This window comes from Perissodus microlepis, chromosome 22, assembly GCF_051167445.1.
Source record: "Perissodus microlepis isolate ML-2025 ecotype Zambia chromosome 22, ASM5116744v1, whole genome shotgun sequence".
Taxonomy (NCBI): Eukaryota; Metazoa; Chordata; class Actinopteri; order Cichliformes; family Cichlidae; genus Perissodus; species Perissodus microlepis.
The window spans coordinates 21,711,221-21,732,243 of NC_140481.1; the positions used below are offsets into that span (position 1 = coordinate 21,711,221).

A 21,023-nucleotide genomic window follows, 5' to 3' on the forward strand; every position below is an offset into this window, starting at 1 on the left:
CTTCATCCAGTTTCTTTAGATAACAAGCAATGAAAATAATTGTCTTTGCAAGCTGAATTTTAAGGAGTGGATGTGCTTTGGGACCGTGACACAAATGACAGCCACATACCAGGAAAAATAAAGTGATGAAAAAAATCTATTTGGAACTTAAAAAATAACCTTTTCTGTTATGTTAGTGTGTGGTGTTAAACCAAAGTCATAAGTTTATCCTTCCAGCCTTGACTAATAGCCAAAGATAAAAGGTCAATACAGACACAAACACTGTAATATATATGTATATGTATATATATATGTATATATGTATATATGTATATATGTATATATATATATGTATGTATGTATGTATGTATATATATATATATGTATGTATGTATGTATGTATGTATGTATATGTATATGTATATATATATATATATATATATATATATATATGTATATATGTATATATATATATATATACATATATGTATATATGTATATATATATATATATATATACATATATGTATATATGTATATATATATATATTTTTTTTTTTTTGTGCTGTAGCAATAACAAATAAAATATTTTAGACAATCAATAACCAAATCGCTGAGGGGAGTACAGTAGGATAAACATATATAGTTGTGTTTTTTGTAGGTTTTTTCCGCTCTTCTCCTTTTCTCCGGCTGTCACAGGGCTGGTAAGTTAGCGACGGTCCCTGGCGGCAGACATCACGGCCCAGGGGAGGGATGGAGCTGAGATGGACAGGGAGGGAGACACCGGCTTACGACGTCAAAGGAGTACAGACACACACACACACGCACACACACACATAGAGAGGGAGAGGGAGAGGACAGCCAGCCAGCCAGACTGCCAATTCCCCACAGTCTACTGAAGGAAGCCTAAATATCCACCTATCTCAACACTCTCCGTTTAGCCAAGCCAGTAAGAGATTTGTTTATAAATATATATATATTAAATACACCAAATTTATTTGAAAGGAAAAAAATACGGAGTATCTGTCAGGAAAGAGCAGTGGAAAAAAACAACAAGCAGAGCTAGAAAAGCACGCTCATGCCGAATAAAGGACCGTCGCTGGATGTTACTTGTGTTGTTTTAGGGGGCGTGCGGGCCTAACTTGTTACAGGATCCAAAGACGCTCTGGCAGACACATGAACTGAGTAATTTGAGGTTTGATAAGTAAACAACAGCGAGGGGGGAAAAAGAAGAAGAAGAAAGGCATCAACTGATCGCGCCGATTCGTTGCCACAAACAGCACCACAGGTATTATCTCTCTTTTTTCTTCTTCTTTTATTTTTTTATCCCTTTGTTGTTTGTGGTGTAAATAAAAAAAAACCCAATATATATTTATATATATGTGTATTATATATACATCATGTTCGGGTCATTGTTGTTGTCACCAGCGTCTTTGACAAAGAGAGCGCAGGTCTCCAGCTGTGTTGACAGACACAATGTCATGTTTCTGTAAAAAGGGGGTTCGAATATAAGCGGCCCAGAGAGCAATTCAGAATTTGTTTACTATCGTTTACAACAGCATCACGTTCCTTTCCCCCCCCTTTTTTTTTTTGCATATTATTCTCCCAGTTTTAGGCAAAAGCAGTGCACCTGAGCTCTGTAGCCGTGAGTCGTGTTTGTAGGTGTCCATGTGACGCCACAAATATGAAAGTTATGAGGTCATTTGGGGTAATTTACATTTTGAATTTCATTTTCTTGAGCAAGTAAACGACAAAACAGTTGCTCTATATCTTCTTTCTAAAATAAAAATAAATAAATAAATAAAGGGAGGCTGATACATTTATTTAAAATTCATCTTTTAGATGTATCCATTGGCAAGAGTGAGCTCATGGACTTTGTGAGCATTTTAATTTAGATTTAAAATTAACACAAGCACACACAATCTTTAGAGCAATGCAACTGTGCTGCGTTTCTGTGAAATCTACCACAGCATTTGGGCTGTCACATCTCAGAGGGTGTAGAAACCATTAATTCAGCCTCCCATTCTCGCCGAACGCTCCCATCTGTACCTCCATCCTCGGCCTCCTGTTTGCACCTCCTGTGCAGTGTGAATTTAAGCCTGCAGGCTCCTGTCTGCTCCTCCTGACCGCCTCCACTCTATATGTGTCTCTGAATATGTGTGTGTGTATGTGTGTGTTATTATTCCTCCCCAGACTTCTCAATGAAGGAGCCTGACGCCATCAAGCTCTTCATCGGGCAAATACCCCGAAACCTGGAAGAGAAGGACCTGAAGCCCATCTTTGAGCAGTTTGGCAAGATCTATGAGTTGACGGTGATAAAGGACAAGTACACGGGGATGCACAAAGGTAAGGGAGGTGTCCAGTTAAAGGAGTAAAATAAAATGAGGCGTGAATTTGTTGGTTTATAGCATGTTGTGCAGTGACAGGGAAAGCTTTCTCTTGTATATGCTCTGATTTGATTTCCAATAAGTGTGAGTCAGGTGGGATGATTTTTCATCGAGCTGTTGTCCCTTTGGAGCCTTTGTGATGAACAGCTGGTGGAAGGTTTATGTTGTAGATCCTGTTTAGTGTTTCTACTAAAAAATACAAATTAAAATAAAAAAAATTAAAGATTATCTTACTCGCTCTCTGGCATGAACAAATAGCCGTTCATGCCACATAGACTTTGCTACAGTTACAAATAAAATATCATATTTTTATCGTCTGTCATTAACAGTGGTTCTGACTGAGGTTTACCAAGGCCAATGTGCTTTTAAACCTTAGGCCCACTGTGGAAACAACTACACAACAGGAAGCAGCAGAGAAACTGTTGAATACAGTTAGAACAAACATAAAATGACTATTAACTCCATGAATACGTGGCTTCGGGGTACGCTGGAAGGTTTCCTTTTACGCCTACCTCTTGATGCTACAATCTGAATTTAAAGACACAAACATTATAAAAAAAGTTCCCTCCTGCCAGCTTGATTTTTATTCACAGAGGGCCAAAATTGTCATCTCCAAACTCCTTGAATTGAGTTCAGATGTGAGTGTACTTTTTCACTTAAATGTTGGTAAATTCTCATCAGCAGGAAGGCATTTGTCTGAGATAAATCTAAAAAAAACCAAGTGTTTTGTCAGACGCTAATTAGTATCATACGGCGATATCGCTCAGTTTGAAAGAACTGGTGCCACCCACCTCCACTACTGTTTCTACTACTACTACTACTTCCCCTCGTCACATGGTGGGCAGGCTCCGTATATTTAGGAGGAAAACTCGACGCGTTCAAAATCCTGTTTGACAGATGGACCGAAGCTGGCAGAGCGATCCGAAGCTGAACAATGATCCGTGCTGTCATTCCTAATGCAAATCTGAGGGCAGAAAACAAAAGCTTTTATAAATCCACATAAACCATCAGTCATTGGGGAGACATATAGGCCAGGTGGTTTGGGTCCTCTAACACCTATAACACCTATTCTGCATACATTTACATATTCATGATTTGTGTGGAGCCCTAAAGGTTAATGAAGGCCTTTCTCTATTATGTAGGACTGCATACATTTTTGCCTGAACAGCATGATATTAAATACTCATTCAGGCTGCTTGTGTCTGAATAGATATTATTTTAATAATCCCATAGATCTCTGGTGCCACAGGAGGAACTGCTTAACAAAAAATGACAGTCTGATTAAAGGCACGGGGGCTTTTTATTTGTACATTTATTAGAAAATGTGAACGCACGTTGACCCAGAATCGTTCTTAGTGTTTATTAATCTCAATAAAATAAGAACACACATGACCGAATGGTATATTTATAATAGGGTGGCTGCCAGCTGACGTTATATAGACATTAAAAATCAATGCACTCATATGAGTGATCTTGTGCCCCTTGTGTTTCTCCAGGATGTGCCTTCCTGACATACTGTGCACGTGAGTCTGCCCTGAAAGCCCAGAATGCACTGCACGAGCAGAAGACGCTACCGGGGGTGAGTGTGTGGCTGTCTTTTTGAGTCTTTGACGGCGTACGTGTATGTGTTTACATCAAAGAAGCAGAATAACTGGCACGCCGGGCTATCTGACCATGCCGCACAGGACCCTGGGAAAATTAACCAAGTTTGACATGTAGGGTTGATTTCCCCCTTTAGCTAATCTGCACCAATAAAGGTCAGAGGCTGCCCCTCCCCTCCTCTTATGTTTCATATGTGATGCATCCAGACATATCCATCCAGTTAAGGCATGAGTCATCTTGCTACATGTCATGGGTCGGAAGAGACAGCTATGAGGCTCGCTGCTGAAGTGACTTTGCCAGCTCTTATTCTCTTTGATGTTTCTCTTCCTTTCCGTGTCTCTGTCTTTCTTACTTGCTCTCTCTCTCTCTCCATCTCCCCCTCCTCTCGATCCATCTCTCTCACTGAATTCTAATCAAAGTTAAACCTAGCTTTATTAGCATAGCCAGGCAGCAGGTGTGCTGCCAAATGACATTTCCAGAGCTAAATATGACATGACAGCCGCGTCTCTATAATAACCAACTATATGGGAGACAAGGCGACAAGGCAAGGAATTACTGAGACAGAGTGTGCTCCCAGACTTACCGCTGCTTCCTCTTTTACTAAGACAGCTTCACCGCTGTTTCCTTTTGGTTATTTTTGTTGAAATCTACATCATTCACTTCTTTTTTCCCCCCTCTTCTGAATGGCAGCTCATGACTGTAGTTTTTAAGGGAAAAGAGAAGAAGCAGGTGAAAAGTGTAACTCTGCAGATAAAGATTTTTTCATAATTGATACATTTTTTTAGCCTAAAAATGTCAAAATATGACAAGCTTAGAGACTCTAAGTAGAGGATAGACAGTAACTATTAATAGATCATCTATTAAACCAGTAGTTGACAGAGAAAAAGTAATCCATCCATGACGTGTTGGTAAACAGAAATAAAGACTGTTTAGAATTTTTTATAAATACTTATCCAGTTTTATAGGTGGTTGGTTGTACAGTTTTTTTTCAGTGTGTTACTTGGTTAACTTTTAAATCTTTTAACCTTTATAGAATCTCTCGCTTGGTAATAGCCCTGTAAACTCATATATTTGAAGCTCGACAGTTTTTTTTAACTGGCATCTGACTAGGAACTATTCAGATTTTGCAGTCATGTGACCATTAGTGAATAAGCCCCTGTCACACAGACTTAGAGACTGGTTGGCAACCATTTGGCAACCACTGAAATCTGTCGCAAAGAGGTATACAGTGCTGTGATATGTTTGGTTACGTGCATATTGCTGTAGCTTGCAGTGGAAGATGCTGACTTATCTGCACTCACTTACCAACTACTTTGGACAAGATAGTAAAACTGAAAAGTGCAACACAATCCATAAACTGAGACTGTTTGCATTCAAAGTGAATGTGTTGACTGAGCAGCACTGAGGTACAACTTTCACTGTGTTGCACTTTTTCAAGCAAGCGTTTGGTACAAAGTCGTAGCCTTTCATATAAACTACAAGCGACTGCAGCAGTATGCTTGTCCAAAACAATTGCAAGCAGGGGTTTTTACTACCCCGCATCCTCTATTGATCACTTACCAACCAGTCAGGGATTGTCTAATGACTGGTAAAGGTATCAAATCCAGTACAACGTTGAATTGAAATGTAAACAAATGTAAGTTTTAGCTATATCTGGTACAGCTTATTTACTGTATATTTATTCCTGCTGAATAATCTAAATACAAAAAAAAAAAAAAAAAAATTTGTATAAAAATGTAAAAGATGTTCACTCTAAAGTGTCTTACCTCTGTGTCAAGTGCTCAGGGTTCTATCATGTAAGATTGAGGCTAGTATTTAGATACTAGCAAAAGTTAACTTAAAGCTTTAGTGAAGAAATCACTAACATCGACAAATTGGCAACTCAAACAGACAACAATAAAGACGCCACAATTCACGTAAAGATGAAAAATTTCAAACTGATGTGAAATATTTTGCTATTTAAGCTTCTGCATAACACCGTTAGCAAGGATGTAAGCCGAGGTTAGCTAGTAAATCAAACACGTTAGCGAGTTAGCTGATGTTAGCTTACCCGCTAACACCCAAAAGAAAAAGCCAGGTGTGTATAATGAACATGACCAACTTCAGGACAGAACTGAGGACTAAATCAGCAGGGTTTTTGATTCATGGAGGAGTCTTTTATAAACAACAGCAGGTATTACTGATAAGTGTTTTCTTCTGCTGAGAACCTTTAACTCTTTATCCCTTGAAAGCTTATAGGAGTATCCCTTGAAGCTCTTTTTCTGAGTAATTTCGGTTATATTTCAGGACTGCAAATAGAACAAAACGACTGGGTGTGGATCAGACATTTGCAAGGGTGGTCTCTGCCTGTGCAGCTACCCTTGAAAAAACAGGGAAACTATTCTAATGATTGTTAAACCACATTTTTATTTATATATACTGTGTCAGAACTCATCATTAAGGGTACAGGGAGGCCATCAAATGCTGTCTTTATTACGTCTAAATTACAAAAGAAGGAGATGAAATCCAAAAGCAGATTTTTATGAGCTCAAACCACATTTTTTGTTCTTAAAATATAAATGCCTGTTTGATTATTTAAAACATTCATTTTCTATCGGGGGAGAAAATACTATAGCAGTAGGGTATCATTGTAATGGCAGGCAGGGACAGTTTGAAGGGGCAGGATGGTATTAACGTGGCAACAAAAGAGATCCTGTTGTTAGTGTGACAGTAGCGTGACCTTCCTGACCTCTCGCAGGCTGATCAGCAGGGCCCAATGCTCCATGATAAAGCCTCCCCCCCTCTTTCTGCTACTCTAGCAGCTCTTTTTCCTCACAACCTCTTACCTCTAAGCCGTGTGGAACAAGCTAAACCCTCAAGTGTTTTCCCAGTCCTTCCCTGCCCTCCCCCTCCTTGCCATGGAAAAAAAAGAGAGCGAGAGGAAAACCATCTTATTAGCTCCATACACGCCCACACGGACAAGATCTGCTTCCCACCCCTGCCACCAGCTGTGGTGTAATTGTCATCTAATTGCACCTGCACTGCCAAAGAATAATTAACTTTGGCATCTCATGGCCAGGGTGATACAAAAGGAAAAACATGATAGCAATTATAGGACTGAGACAAGAGAGCTTAAATGAAAGCACACCTGAATGTACAGAAAGCTGAAAGATCTCATTAACAGTCAGGACTGCTTTTTATTTTAAAAAAATGCATTTTTCCTCTCTGAGAAGAAAGGGTCAGTCTTACAGCCCTTTTTTCCCTCTGTACTATTTTTTCCCCTCTCATTGCTAACAATGAGAAGGGAAAAAAGGGAGAGAAAGAACAGGGTAGAACAGATGGTTGTATCAGAGTGGCACCTGGCCTCGTGTTTAATTTCAGGTGAGAGAGTCCGTCTCTAAGTGTGAGGTGGAAGAAGAGTGTCAAAAGCACATTCATCTGAAAGCGAGGAAAGAAAGCGAGAGAATGGAGGAGGGGGGAAAAGGGCACGAGTAAAAAAAAATAAATAAAAAAAACAGCAGATTCACTCTGAGTGTGAAAATGGAGGTTTGAGAGAGAAGATTTGCTTCCTGAGCTGCACTCATTCTGTCCTGTTTGGACATCTTGTACTCTTGTCCCCTCTGTTCTTATCGCTTTATCTCTGCACTGTCTCAGGCCATTTGTCTGGTCTGGTCAGCTGTTGTGAGGCACTCTGAGATAATAACGTCCACATTATGCCACATTAATCATAGCCATTTTGTAAAGCAGCCTCCAAAACTGAACTTAGATCTCAATAATGTCAAATAAGGTCAGTCGAGCTGAAATGAACTGAAATAATCAAAATAATTGAAAATGAATCAGCACCATTTTCACGATGCATTAATTTTTTTATGTCATTTTTTGGCAAAAACAGCAAAGATTCAGGTTTTTTTGGGCCTCTGTGGTAGTAAACTGAATGTGTTTGTCACTTTTTGTCTGAAACAAAAATAATGTTAATGTCACAATGGGCTGTAAAGAGCGTGATTAATCAGGAAAATAATCAATAGATTAAAGGAAAAGTCATTTTGACATATTGGGATGTATTTGTCTTCTTGTCAAGAGGAATGTGAAGATCAATACTGCTCTCATTTCTGTCCAGTAAATATTAACCTGCAGGCAGGCAGCAGGCTAACGTAGCTTAGCTTAGCTGAAGTCCTTTTTTGGTACCTCAAGATAAGCCTTTTCACTGATGCCGTGACTTTGTCCGGTTTAAAAAAAAACTAATGAAAAAAACACAATAAAAAAAAATTGATGCAACCAAGATGGGAAGGTCTGACCGAGAAACAGTATGTGTACCACCGATAATTCTTACTTTTTAAACATAGTATGGCCAAGATTTACAATATTACATTTTTTTTATTAAATATGAGTGACTATTAAGCCCAAAAACTCACAATGAAAGTCTTTGCAGAGGTCAAGATTTCTGCAAGGTTTTGCAGTGATCATGTGATAGCTTGTGCACCATTTTGAATATGTGAAAATGTAGAATCACACAGGCCAAGAGACTGCTCTGCAAACTTCTGGTTACCACCGGTCATTAGGGAAAATGTAGCATTCCTCGACCGGTTGGGGAGTGGTAACTGGAGGTTGATGGCAATCGCTGAGAAATCAGTTGCTAAAACTGCAACCACTGGTTGATCCCATGCACTCACTGAGTTGTTGACAAGGGAAAATGTGTTTTCCCTAACTGTTTGCTGGAGGTTCCTACCAGTCATGAGGTGAATCTGGGGATGCTGCACCAAAAACCTCTTTGCAATTGCTCCAGTTGGTAGTAGATTGCTGCAGTTGCTTGTACTTTGCATGGAAGATGCCCAGTTGTCTGCAAACACTCTCCAACTACTCACCAAGTAGTTGGAAAACTGTGAGAAGTGTGGCAAAAACAGAAAACGTAAATTGTTTGCCTTCAAAATAAACTTGTGTCTTTTTATTTTTACAACTTTTACTCTGTAGCTTGAGGTTCTTTCTTTTTTGTGTGGTGTCTTTTTAAAAAAATGTTTTCTCCCCGCTCTGCTAGTACATGGTGAGTGTTTGCAGGCAAGTTGGCAATTTCCATCAAAAGTACAATCAACAGTGGCAATCTGCAAACAACCAAAACAATTGCAAGGAGGTTTTTTGCTGCAGCACCATCTTTGCAACCAATTTTACCTAGCGACAGCAAGCAATTTCTAGGAAGTCACCCAATCAACCATTGGTGGTTGTATCACATCCAATATGGCAGATAGCTCTTAGGTAATGTGTGCATGACGTCACGTGCAAAACTTCTATAGGACAGAAAGTCATTTTGCAACCACAGATCTCACCTTCTGATGGTCACATGGAATACAAGTTTAAGGCACTGGCATCTTTTAATGTTCTCCTCCAACATGTTTTGTCCAGGAAGTACAAACATGTTTGGAGTACGGTGGATTACTTCCTGCTGTGTGCTGTATAAAGAAAAAAACAACCTTGTTAGTTTGAAATTGTGTATAAAAACAGTTAGCTTAGCTCTTTTCATCTATCTCTTTCCAAAGGGAATAAAATGCACCTATCAGTGCCTCTGAATATCACATCATCTTGTTTCAACAGCCGGATTAACAAGCTAAGCTAACAAGCTTCAAACTCTAGTTTATAAATGCTGCATAGATATGACAGCCGTGGTGATTTTTCTCATCAAATCTCAACAAGAAGGCAAAATGTCAAGCTTTTCCTTCATTTAATGAGAATCATATGCATTTGGATAGTCACGAAGCTGTTTAATGCTTCCTTAAAGTAATATTTGCAACAATGCCTCGCTGTTCATTTTAAATCTAATATCTAAAATGAATAACATCTAAATCTAATAGTGAGCCTGTGCCCAAGTTTGGGGTGGGGGGAGCAGCCGTGTGTGTACTTGGAGTGTATTTGCATGTGCAGCTGGGGGAAGGGAGGGCAGGTGTTCACACCTACACGGTTTAATGAAGGGTGCGTGCTTTTGTGTGCCCGAGTGTGCATAACTGTCTGTTTGCTTTCGTGTGCACGTGTTTCCTGGGGGAGTACACATCCAAAGATAGGGATGGATGGATGGAGGGAAGTTGCAGGGTTTATTATGAGCTCTCCTCGGGTTTCTTCATTCACTATCAGCCGCGTGTATGAGAGGGAAATCTGCGCTGCGAGGCCTTCTTTGCGTTTAAGCTGCCCGTATGAGAGGAAAGAGCCGTCTTTGTGGTGGAACATCTGACTAAGCTTGACATTTACTCAGACATAAGGAGTCAGACGGAGCAGACAGAAGGGTTTTATCAATAGTCTGAAAAAAATGCACGTACTAAATATAGCTCCGGCTTTTTACACAGGATATGAGATAGGAAGTTGTAGTGCGCAGTGCTGTAATTTGTGCCCTTAATCTTTGAGCAAACTTCCTACTGTAGATGCACACGAGCTATGGTGGGTTGCAGGGTTATGTTAACAATCTCTTGTATACCTGTTAGCTTTGTACACTTGCTTAGCCTCCACCCTTCAGCTTCACTTTTATCAGAAATTGCCATTTTCATGTGCATTTAAAAAAAAATGACAAAAACAGAAAGTCTGAAAGCTTAAACATGCTCCCGTGATGTGAACATGATAACTCTTTTATTCCACTGACAATACGGAGATAAATCGGCACCTCCACATGCAACCTATATCTTGATGCCAGCGAGTTGTGGGGATGATGCTGATGATGATAGCAATTAGCGCGCCTCGGAGCGAGTGCGTTCACTTGATGAATCTATCTGGAGTTAAGTGTGCATTCACGCGTCGATTCATTTACATATGCATGCATATAAATGCACGGCTGGGCAGGACAGGCGGCGCAGAGTGACAACAACAGAGGGGGGGAAAAGGGCTCGTCCTCTGTACGTCACTCTGGGGCGACTGTAATGATGAATGCAGATCGGATTTATGGAGGTGGTAAATGGGTGTGAATTAGAGAGAAATTGGATAAATGAAGTTGGAGCGGGGAGGGAGAAATAATAGAGGGTAGGGGGAGGGGAGGAAGGATTGAATGAAAGTTTGACATAATGAACAGTGGGTGGTGTAAGGGTGGTGAAGGCTGGAGGTGCGTTGAGGCAGTGTGTTTATCAGCTTAAATACAGACATCTGTTACTGAGGAATTGTGTGTTTTTTGGGGGTTGGGGAGTGTGTGTTTGCTAGACGAACACACACACAAAAGCAGAGAAGGGCTGTTGCCACAAAACTCATTAGGCTCTTTGAACTTTGGTGCAGGACTGGTTATCTAATGAGCATGCATGGACTGTAGTGGAGTTAAAATGTGTAAATCGTGCCAGTTAAAGTTAAAAAAAAAAAAGGAAAAAAGTAGGACATGGACTCTATCTGCACTCTTTCTCTCTCTCTCTCTCACACACACACACACACAGAAATCTGCCTGTGATTCAGTTCTTTCTCCCCCTCTGCTCCACTGATTCGAGTCAAACAACACTTGACATGAATATTTAACAGTCAGAACAGACAAAACAATTGAGAGTCAACTCGAGTATTGTTAGGAATTTACTCTTTGATATTCGGTTTCTTCACTTTGAAGGATTTTTGTTGGCTGTCTGGCTAAACGGCTGAATGTCAGCTTCGAGACACTGTCAGCGCCGGACAGACTGGTGAACCCTGTAAGAGACGGAGACAACACCGGGAAGCGGCTTTGACACTGAAGACTGGGACATTGTTTAAATATTATCGAACTGCACAAGTGCTGTCAGTCTCTTTGTGTTTGACTGAATTCAGGAGAAGGTTGAGTTTTCTCTCCGCTTTATGTGGCTGCCCGCCCATGTGTGTGCGCATCTGTGTGTGCATCCACGTGTGGAAAAGCTAACGGAGCGCACTTGTGCATCTCTGCTTTTGTGTGCCGCTTTGTTCCAACTCTTTGTGTGATCAACTGCAATCTCTCTTTTCCGTTCCTTTATTTTATTTATGTATTTATTTATTTTTTTTATGCCTGTTAATATACCAATTTCCACCTGTGTTTCTTCTTCTCCCCATGGGGTGAATTCACAAGTGCGTCTCAGCGTAAGTGCATTTGCAACGATAGAGAGGAGGTGGATGGAGAACCGAGGGAGCAAAAAGCAGCAGAGACAGGAGAGGGAACAGAGACGGGGGGAGAGGAGGAGGAGGCGGCGCGGGGAGGTGGGAGGTGGCAGGTTGATTACGGTCGCAGGTCTGGTTGCCTGGAGACGGCTGGGACGAGGGATGCCAGGTTGCTAGGCGACCAGCACGATGCAATGACCAGCGCTGTGTGATGGAGCGGAGGGGAGGCGAAGATGGAAAATTGTCTTTGTGCCCCCCCGCCCCACCCAGCTACACCTCCCCTCCCTCTTCCTCTTCCCCTCCAGCTCTGCCTCCCTGCTGTAAATGTTCTTGAAAGAGCGGGGTGACGGTCTCCGCTGATATATTTACCATTCAGAGTGGCAGCTTTTTCGGGCGTACAAGCAGAATGTATTGAAATTGGAGAGAAAACAGGCAGCAGAAATGTGGCCCCCTCCCCACCACTCACACAGCAGTAGCAGCCTACTATATAGACAGATTATCATCAGCTCTGCAGGTCATAATAGTAAGGCGAGAAAAATGTCATCATCAGTATGCTTTACTCTATCTAAAACACATTTGCCTTGCTGTAGCACATGAAAATGCATTTCCACGGTGGCGATGGCCACTCCTCAATCGGTACACTGTTAAATAAAAGATTGCGGAGTGTGTTAAATACACCTAAATACACCAGGCTACTTAGTTTGAGCCCTTTTAGAGAATAAAAGCCATTTATTCAGACTTGTATTTACAACAGGTGAGCTTTGTGTGTTTTATTAAGGTTGTGAATCTGTTTGTGCTTAACATCCTTCCAAGTGAATGGAGACATTTTAAGCACAAGGACTGTTGTGCAAAGTCTGAGAAATATCCTTGTGCTTAAAATGTCTCCATTCGCTTGGAAGAGAGTTAAGTAAACTTGATTTGCATAGATTGTGTTTAAGCACATTAGTCAGAAAGTAAAATATGCAATGATAAACAAGCACTTCTTTTTTTTTTTTTTTAAACTAACAGCTGCGATTTTGGTCTGACAATTTTTTTTTCATATATAGTTAGCCTTCCCTGGATAAATAAAACCTTATTAATAAGACTGCATAGCATTAAACATTTTTATTTTAGCATTTTTTATTTTATGTGGGGCACTGTGACTCTGAGTGCTGTGCTGATGATAATCCCTGTTGTAGGACAGATACACTATGGACAAACGTACCGGGCCACCTATGCATTACACTCACAGGAGCTGCTCAGCCATGGAAGCCCATGCCATGAAGCTTCTGGCACATAGATTTGGTGCTGATGTTAATGCCAGCGGAGGTTTGGAGCTCAGCAGTTGGTGACTTTTACGCACTGTGCACCTCAACATTCAGCGACCAAGCTCTGTAACTTACATGGTCTGCAACTTTGTGGCCAAGTTGTTGTGACTTTTGTTACTTTCACTTAGCAATAATACCATTTACAGTTGCTCATGGAATATCTAGAAGGGAAGAAATTTCACAAACTGACTTGTTGCCATGGTGGCATCCTATTACAGCACCATGCTCACATTATTTTACAAATGTTCGAAAAAGCCGACTGCGTTGCTATGTGCTTGATTTTATACACCTGTGGTCATGGGACTGAAAACATCTAAATTAAAAAATTAGCTGTTGTGCTCTAATTCTGTTTTCCATATAGTGTAGGTGTGTTCAGTCAGCTTGTTTTCATGTCCAAGACTTTAAATACATCTTGTCAAGATACTCACTTTGTAGCCTTTGGCTTTGGTGCTCCCAGCTTGTACGTTACAGCCTGGTATCACATTTAAACATACTGGGTAAGCCTCTTGTTTCCAATTGCAGGGTTAATGGTGTGAAAGGACATATTTAACCTAAATACCAACTAAAGGTGAAAGTAAAAAGCGAGAGAAATCAAAACTAATTGGTGAGTTTTAAAAAGAAGTTAAATCTAGTTAAAAACACAAAATCTGAAGCAAGAGGTAGTCTCCAGGGTAACAAACTTCTGGATGCAGAGATGCTTGGCATCCATTATAGCCGTCCGTGCGTCACGGGATTGATCCCAAAGCATACCTTGTGCATATCTATGTGACTCCAGCACCATCTGACAGCACGGCAGTATTTGATGCCCTGGGATGAGACCACTTAGATTCAGTGTGATGCTCTGTGCTTTGTTAAAGATCAAAGAGAGAGCTGCTTCCTGAGCACATTTCTCTGTTCTCTCTTTTGTCATTTTGTAATAAAATCAAAATGCCCCCAAAATAATAAAATAAGTAGCTGAAAAGGGAAATTCAATCAGTCTCGCTGATGTCTATCATAGTGCGTCTCTGCTCGCCACAATATTTAAAATAAATTACCCAAATCACTGCTGGGGACACGTCCCTCCAGTCCCAGCTAAATTCTCTGCCCTTGCAATGTCTGTATTACCTATTTCTTTTAATGGGTTAAAGCTATTAAATGTAGATACTCCTAAATCCAATCATGATGCTGAATATACATCGGCAGATTTAGTCCAAATTGTTAAATCAGTTTGACGATGTCGATTCTCTGGGCTTGTTGTTGCAGTGTATGAACTTTGATGGCATGGAGAGGGGGGGTCATGCATTATGGCGAAGGGGTCGAGCTGTTATTTGATTGGATAATCTGTGGATTTAATATTTCATAATGCTCGTGAAATCCCCCGCGGCATCACAGAAAGAAAAGATTAAGTATGTGTAGATGTGCGCTCGCGTCACTGTGACCGTCAGGAGCCGACGGAGCATTGTTTGGATGACTGTATATATAATATCTGCATGGCGTGTTTGGATATGGAGCGCAGGGGGAGCAAGAAAAATCCAATAGCAAAAACACACAGTGGTGAAATGGGCTGTTGATCAGGCAGGTTTGAATGCGTGTTGTCTGTGCACAGTATGGGACCGTTTTTGTAAACAAGCCTAAGAGAGAAAGGGGAGGGGAGGGGAGCAACAGGAGGAGGAGGGGAGAGAGCAAATTACTGTAAAGTGTGTGTTAGTGGTTGAGGTTTAGAGGGAGATATTTTTCTCCCTGCTTCTGCATCTGCTCTCGAGGCAGCGCCAACATTCAACAGGCACGAACGAAGCCGCTACCATCCCTTTTTCTTTTTTCTTTTTTTTATTCTTTCATTTTTCCTCCCCCTGCTCGTCTTCTCCCTTCCTCCGCTGCACATCTAATCCCTCTATCTCTTGACCTAGAAGCACCCTTTGTCCTCCTCATTTGTTTTCCACCCGTCTCTTTTGCAGGTTGTTCAGGGCAACCTTGTTTACCTGATGTGGGGGTTCTCATCTCTGGGGTTGTCATGACGATGGCCATGTGAGCATGGTCTTTATCAGACCGGCAGCCGGTTGCTGTGCAGATCTGAAGTGGCACAGCCTTGATGGCCTCCACTTCTCACTGTTTTTCCTCTTGTATATTCTAATTCCAATCTCCTGAGCCATCTGCTGTGCTTCTCCTTATCACCACCACCACCACGGCCTTCACTATTTGTCTTCCCACAGTGAAATATGGGCCATGCGGCTTTTTATAAGCATCATTCAAACATGTCAATCAAAGTTGCCACTTAATTTAATGCCATTAATTCATAGCATTGACTTAAGGTGCTTTAAGAGAGAGCTAACCCCAAAATAGCTTATATTTCTAGTTATCTATCTATAGATGTCTGTAGATTCCTGAATATACTGGTGCTAGAGGGCACATGCCTAAATTATTACCTGGTTACTCGAGAGGAAAAAACAATCTACAAATGTTCTTGTGAGCATTTGTTGTAGGAACTATTTTCTTTCTGCCAGAATAGACCCACCAACTGTATCAATGTGTGGAAGAATCCTTCCTGCTATGATTGAGTGGCGTGCAATAACTGATAGCTCAGACACTGAGTGACTGTCAGTATCTACAAGGGTATTAAAATTATGAATAAAAAAAATAAGGTGGAGTTTTGGTAGAACAGCTGGTTAAACTTTGGTCTGGTCAAACAACATTTTCTTATATATGCTAATCTGAAAATCCTGGTGGAGCCTGCACCTGTTCAGGATTTGACATCGCCTATCCAGCATCAAGATTTTCCTTAAATACATGTCAAAGGAGTTATTAGGAGTTTCTTACATTGCACATACTGGCTTGGGTGGTTATATGTTAAGATAATGATGATAATAGTGAGAATCACAGAAGCTTGTAGATGTAGATGGATCTCAGATCAGTCAAAACAAAACAAGCAGCAGCACCTTGTTTAGCATGTTGGTCCACCATCAGTTTTCCTTCCTTCACAAGTTTTTCCATATGCACATGCACAAACACACTGATGTTCTTTCAGTCTGACAAGCTATAGCCAGTGCTAACGGATGACTACTGACACATTGAGATGCTCACACTAGCATACTAGCATCTGACAGGATGTGTGCATTAATGAACTCAGTAAATGCTTTCCTGATGAGTTTATAGTCTCAGTCATTAGTTTCATTGTTTACTGAACACAAGATGATCATCATGACTTTGATTTTTGTCTCTATTAAAATCTAAAAGAACGTTGAAGCAGGGATTTTTTGAAAAAACAAACAAACAGTGGCATCATAAAGGCTATGCTTGTCTTTTTATGAAGTTTACGGCTGTAATGTAGTGAATGTAGACAGTAAAAAGAAAATGCTTCCAACATAAAACTGCTCACAATAAGGTTTGTGGATTCTTATAATAACCAGGCCAAAGCTGATATCTCAGTAACTGGGCAGTTCACACTAAAACAGTACAGATCCATTAATAGCATGGTGCGTTCTTTAGAAAGGTGTATGTGTGAAGAATAAAGCAAGAATACAGATTAAATCACAGCATGGGCAACAACAGTGAAGAAAAACAGTGGTAATATTTCACAGTGGTAAATAAGGTAATACTTATTTTGCACAGGCTGTTGTTGCACTCTCTCCTGCCTGAGAACTGGCTGGTATAAACAAGAAACTGTGCCGATAACATACTGTGAGGTATATTTGTCGAGCTTTACCCGGAGCACATGAATTTTAGCATGCAGACTCGGTTGGAATGATGATATCTTCTCTTTAGCATATTGTAAAAAATTTAAACTAAAAAATTATTATTCACTGACCGCCAGAGCAAGACCTCCATTTGCTTAGCTGATTGGAAGATGGTTTTTTTGAGCCTTCCCCTCCATCTACTCCATCATCCTATTAATTGGTACACTCGATTAGACTGCTCTGAATGAAAAGACACGGGAGCCTTGTATAGCAGGTGCTGGGGATATTTCAGCTGGTGGTTCAGCACAGATGTTTGTTCATGCGGGTCCTCGCGACACCAATCAATAGTGTCTCCTGGTGACTGATCACAGTGGATCAATCAGTGACACAGGATCAGCGACTGGCTGAAATGTCACCAGCTCCATAATTAAGACCTTCATTAAGCCAAAGTTAGCAGAGTGTCACTCTGTTGCTCTCACCTCGACTCCTCACCCTTCCTCTCTTCGCATGCACATCCCCCACCTGACTCCTCTCTTCCATATGCTCCCCCCCCCTCCCAAATCAAACCCAATCCCACTCTTCTTCCCTTTTTGCTCTCCCTTGTACATTATTTTTCTTGCTTTCTTTCAATGGTCCTTTTCATGCTTGATACATTTGAAGGACAAGCTGCTGTTTCGTCTGGAGGTTGAATAGTCGGATAGCCAGGAAGAGGACGGGCCTTTTATAAATAGCGAAAAGGTCACTTAATGTAAAGTGTGTGTGTGTTCCCTGCTTTTTCTTTCGCGTTTTTGTTTGATATTCCTCCCTCTCGACATCCGTCTCTGCCTCTGTCAGGCTCAGAATCTCTCTCTATTCTGATGCTGCGTGCTCCTTTAATCCAGATTAGCTGGCGAGTGTTCTTAATCTTATCACTTCCCCAATCCCGCGTGGGTGTGTGCTTTTCCTGGTTTTGTGTGATAGGGGGAGAGGGAACGATAGACGGCAGGATTAGAGCTGATTCTGAGAGAGAGACTCGGAGAGAGGAGGTGGGGCAAGAAAGAGAGACTGTATGACACTGCAAATGTAATATCACACATATCAGTGTCAGCTGTGGCCTGCTGGAGTCGAGTTGGCCCAATAAAAGGAAAGGAGAGAAATTGGTGTGTAAATATAAACGACTGGAGTACAGGCCACATTTGCAAACATCTAAACAAGCACAAATGTGTACTACAGTTATAATTGCATTTACATAAATGGTTATATAAAGCACACAAACATGAATATCATCTTTTGTCATTTACATAACAGCAAGGGGCACATTTGCCACATTAAAACTCCAATTTGTGCCAGTTTGTCCCACGCTTATATGCTTTTTGCCATGTTAAAATGAATGCGTTTTTCTTTTTGTTGATTAGCCCTGACCTGCATTTAAACCGACTATGTCATCTTTTTCCAGATGAACCGCCCAATCCAAGTGAAGCCTGCAGACAGCGAAAGCAGAGGGGGTAAGAGACACCTGTCCCCAACCCAGACACACAACACCTGTTCAAACATAAACACCTCCAGAAATATCAGCGATAACATGTCAGTTAGTCTTGCAGTGACATTAAAACACCTGCACGAGGTAAGTGCTTGAGTGGAGGATGCGTTAAGGGAAAGTACAGCGGTGCAGCGCGATGATTGGGACTGTAAGTTGACAGCAAGATGTAAACGATTGGCACGTTTTTCTGGTTTTCACCCACGGACATGCTTTTGAGGTCAATCGGTGATTCTGAACATCTTTGTTTTAGGGTTTCGCTCACTCACACTGCATAGTTAGCAGGATAAGTGGTTACAAAAATGGATAGATGGTTTAAATGGTGTGCGCTAATATGACAGTTGTATATGTGATAGATCTCCTGTGCCTCACCATAAATCACAAATTGTCTTTTGACACTGTGGCCTTGCACTGGTTACCGCAAAATCGAACGCAGCGATAACGGCACAGTTTGAGGCAGTTAGCGGCGCCATAATTTTCAGATTTATCAGCCAGGAGATCATGGTTTGTGTCCTGTGGTGTTGGTTAAAAATGTGCCTCTTCCAGCCACACTAAACAAAGACAAGCTGCCATAACCCAGAGTGTCATGCACCGTCACCATGGACACAGTGGAGCTGATGTTTTATTAAATTTCTGATGTTAAAGGCCCCTTATTTCCTAAAAGATGCAATCTGCACTGAAAATATGACAGATTTTATCAGCCCTTCAGCAGATTATTGTTCAGACTGAGTAGTCGGCTCAGCTGCCTGTCAAGATGGATGTTTTGCTGCTGTCAAACTACACCTGTACATCACACACTGCACACAGCCACTTACGCTATCATAAAAGAAAACACTGGTAGGTTTTGACAGGAGGTATTAAAGATACTTCATCTCTCATACCTCATATCATTTTACATTACCATTGCTGATTTTCAAAGCATAACACTAGCTCACTCTCCCTTTAGGGTTGGGTTTGTTTTTAGTCATAATCTGAATGGAGAATTTTCAGAAACCAAGAGATGTTTCTTGTTGATTTTTAGACTGTAATGTTTACCAAACCCTAAGCCCAGATGGGCTGCCGGTGACCTGGTAAACGCTCTCACATGTGTCACATCTGACTTCATCCAGATGCAAATTTTAAAGATAACCAAATCACTAGAGACTGCAGGACTACGTTTAAACTAGTAATTATGAAACGTACAAAGGGTATAATAAGCATCTGATCACTTAACCTCTTACCCTCCATCGAGACACCCAGCTTGAGTTAGGTTGGTGATTTTGGTTTGGGTTTATTCAGTGTCCACGCATTTTTATACCTACCTATAAAACATTTAGGAACAGGAAAAACAAACATGTCAAAATGTGTGAGACTGCATTTAAAATGTAATGTAATCTGTTATTTTATTAAAATCTGGCTATCTGCGCACTGGTTTAGCTGGGTGGAGTGGGCTGCCCATGTGCTGTGGGGATGACGTAGAGCCTGGGTTCAGATCTGCCCCGGGGCCATTTGTGCATCTTCATGCTGGGTTTCTTGTCTTCTCTCCACTACACTGTTCTATCACAATAAAGGGTAAAAAAAAAAAAGATAAATAAATAAAATAAGTCTATTTAGCTTAGGGCTAAAATAAAACTTACCCCTAACCCTACACACGTGACTTAAAGGATCCTGATATTAACTAAAACTTGAAATTTGCTTCAGACACAGTAGCCGCTGCATCACATGTGCTAGGTTTTTGCAAGAATGAAGTTAAAATATGCAACGCTCCAGTTTATGTGCTGTTGGAAAAGCTCTCACATCTGAGTCGACATCCAGGAAATAATCCAAGACTCTTTCTCGCAGCGTCCACTGTCTCTAATAGGCCTGTTTTCACTGGAGTTTGACGTGCCACAGTAGGAAAAGCACAGGTGTAGATAATAAAATTAATGATGGCTGAATGCCATTTAGCTGCTTCAGTTTCAGGGTTCTGGTATTGTGCATGCTGGCTCCCTGTCACACTGTGGCAAATCAAAACGCCTGCTGTGAAAAGGGCCCATTTTCCTAAAAGTCAGTCCAAGTTTTTAACATTTTGAGCATGTGATTTTAGATTCTATGCCAGCAGCCTGAAGGATCAACACTTTAGATTTTTTTTAGCTCTTTAAAATTCACAAAACAGTAATAGAAATCCTTTGGTTTCCTTTTAGTATCACAAGACAAGAAGCATGCAGATGCAGGCATTTGTTTATATGCTGTTTTTATATATATATATATATATAAACGCGTGATTTTTTTTCAGTTTTTTATGCGTTTTCTGACACTGATTGGCTCACAGCGTAGTGAGCAAATTCTGTGCTTTTCATCAGCCAATACCCAAACCCTCCCCATCAACACACCACCCAGGCAGGTGTTTCTAATCAAACCACATTATCGTCTGCAATCTCCTTGACATTTAGGCTGTATGTAGGTTTGCAATAAGGATAATGGCACGTTCGCTGTGACTGATTGTATCTCAAGCTTCAAGTCTCTGACATTTGATTATCATACGGAAATAAATTGGAAAGAAATGGCATCACGAACAGTTTTGGGGGGGAAAAAATAAA

At 40.9% G+C, this 21,023-nt stretch overlaps 1 protein-coding gene across 2 annotated transcripts in view; it reads left to right on the plus strand.

The window, feature by feature from the left end:
- Positions 1 to 629: 629 nt before the first annotated feature.
- Positions 630 to 21,023, plus strand: part of celf3a (cugbp, Elav-like family member 3a) — a 36,370-nt gene continuing 15,976 nt past the window's right edge. The window contains exons 1-4 of one of the 2 annotated variants that reach the window (XM_084920326.1): positions 630 to 1,266; positions 2,172 to 2,324; positions 3,862 to 3,944; positions 18,385 to 18,433. In XM_084920326.1, the coding sequence (XP_084776452.1) occupies positions 2,180 to 2,324; positions 3,862 to 3,944; positions 18,385 to 18,433 (277 nt within the window). In that variant the 5' untranslated portion in view covers positions 630 to 1,266; positions 2,172 to 2,179. The remainder of the gene's footprint in view (positions 1,267 to 2,171; positions 2,325 to 3,861; positions 3,945 to 18,384; positions 18,434 to 21,023) is intronic. The other variant, XM_084920327.1, reaches the window with a different exon arrangement.